Source organism: Entamoeba invadens (genome assembly GCF_000330505.1).
Source record: "Entamoeba invadens IP1 unplaced genomic scaffold scaff_1105074725219, whole genome shotgun sequence".
In the NCBI taxonomy this organism is placed as follows: Eukaryota; Evosea; order Mastigamoebida; family Endamoebidae; genus Entamoeba; species Entamoeba invadens.
The window spans coordinates 2,187-3,882 of record NW_004440367.1 but is presented as its reverse complement, the minus strand read 5'-3'; the positions used below and the strand labels follow the sequence as shown (position 1 = coordinate 3,882).

The 1,696-nt window shown below is 18.6% G+C and overlaps 1 protein-coding gene across 1 annotated transcript; it reads left to right on the top strand.

The window, feature by feature from the left end:
* Window positions 1-29: 29 nt before the first annotated feature.
* On the top strand, window positions 30-49 carry EIN_472410 (Hypothetical protein; the record flags this gene model as incomplete). Its single annotated transcript, XM_004256616.1, has 1 exon — window positions 30-49. A coding segment is annotated over one exon (20 nt), but the record flags the coding sequence as incomplete, so codon positions are not given.
* Between the last annotated feature and the right edge of the window lie 1,647 nt (window positions 50-1,696).

Genomic DNA, 1,696 nt, shown 5'->3' with positions numbered 1-1,696 from the left:
TGATTTTTCAATTTGTTATACAGTCAGCCGAATATATACTAGAAAATGAATTAATTCAAAACAACTTGCTAAACGACAATGAAATGTTTTTGAGTTTAGCTGTCGTGTGTGATACAACAAAAAATCAAAAAACAAATTTAATAATAATACACCAATAAGAATCAAATCAAAATGATAATAATCTATTTTAAAATTTACACGTAACTTTTTCAAGCATCTATTTTTGGCTATTATATTATGTTAATATAAATAAATACCATGTTAATTTTTATATAATAATATTATAATAATCATTTCAAACAAATTGTTAATTTTTAAACCAAATTGGATTTTTATAATACCCATTTTGTTTTTTAAACAATTAATAATATACAAAAATGCAATTTATTGACATTGAATTAAACTATTCAATGATTTTTTAAACGTTGTCTGGTTGACTAAATTACATTTATAACGTTTAAACAAAATTTATGTAAAAAATCAAAAACATTAAATATAAATGAAACTTTAATAAAGTGGGATTTTGAAAAGTTTTTATAAATATTTAAAATTCAATATAAATAACAATCAAAGTTTAAATATGTACAACATTTTGTATGTTTATTTAATGTTTTTTTCAATTTATGGATAGAATGAATTCGTTTATATATATTACACAATAAACGTTTTATCATTTTGTTGATTATCATAGTTTTTTAAAATTACAATTCTAATGACCCACGTCATTTTTTATATCTAAAATGTTTATTTCTTTTGTTAATCCGTACGTTACAATACTACAATTTATGCGATAATTATTTTAGAAACCAATGTTGATAATTATCGGTTTTATTTATTTATTCAATAAAACTAAAATAAAAATAAACATTTAAAAGTTTCAAATAATAAAAATGATTTTTGATAATTGTTTATTAAAAATACACATAAATTTATGAATGTTATTTGTAATATAATTTGTTTTTACTCATTTAAAAAATCTTTCGTTTTTTATTTGAAATAATTTATTGATATTTTTCAATATCAATAAATTGTTCAAAAATAATCATTTTAAATTGAATAAATTTTAATAAATTGTTTATTCTTACGTTGTTACACAAATTAATTTTAAACATTGATATCAAAATTTGTCTGGTTGAATTGTTTAATTATTAAAATAGACATAGTGTTTAATAATAATATTTATTGTGTTTGTTTTAGATATTTCTATTTTATAAAGTAGAATTTTAAATAACATTGGAATTGTTTTATATTTTACAAAATAAGACTAACTTGATATTAATTAAGTTGTTAATTTTATGACAAATTTGAAAACAACAAAACTCAAATTCAATAAATTAACAACATAATTAAAATGTATGAACAAAAAAGACAGTATCAAAATAAATACAAAATGTGCGTTTTTTTGATTTTGTAACTTGTATGTAATAAATTGATAAGTATACAAGATATAAAGTTTGAAATCACATACTGAACAACAGGAAATAAATAAAAGAGTTAACTTCGAAGTAATCACAAATTTTGGTTTATGATATGTAAAGACGAATATTTATCATCATATTAATTGGTGTGAGTTGTAATAGTAAGTGTCATTATTAAATGTTTGTAACCTTTTTGTTTTGTCTTTAGAATATAGATCAAATTTTTTTTAATTAATTACAATTTGTGTAAAAATATTTTTTGAGATATTTGCACATGA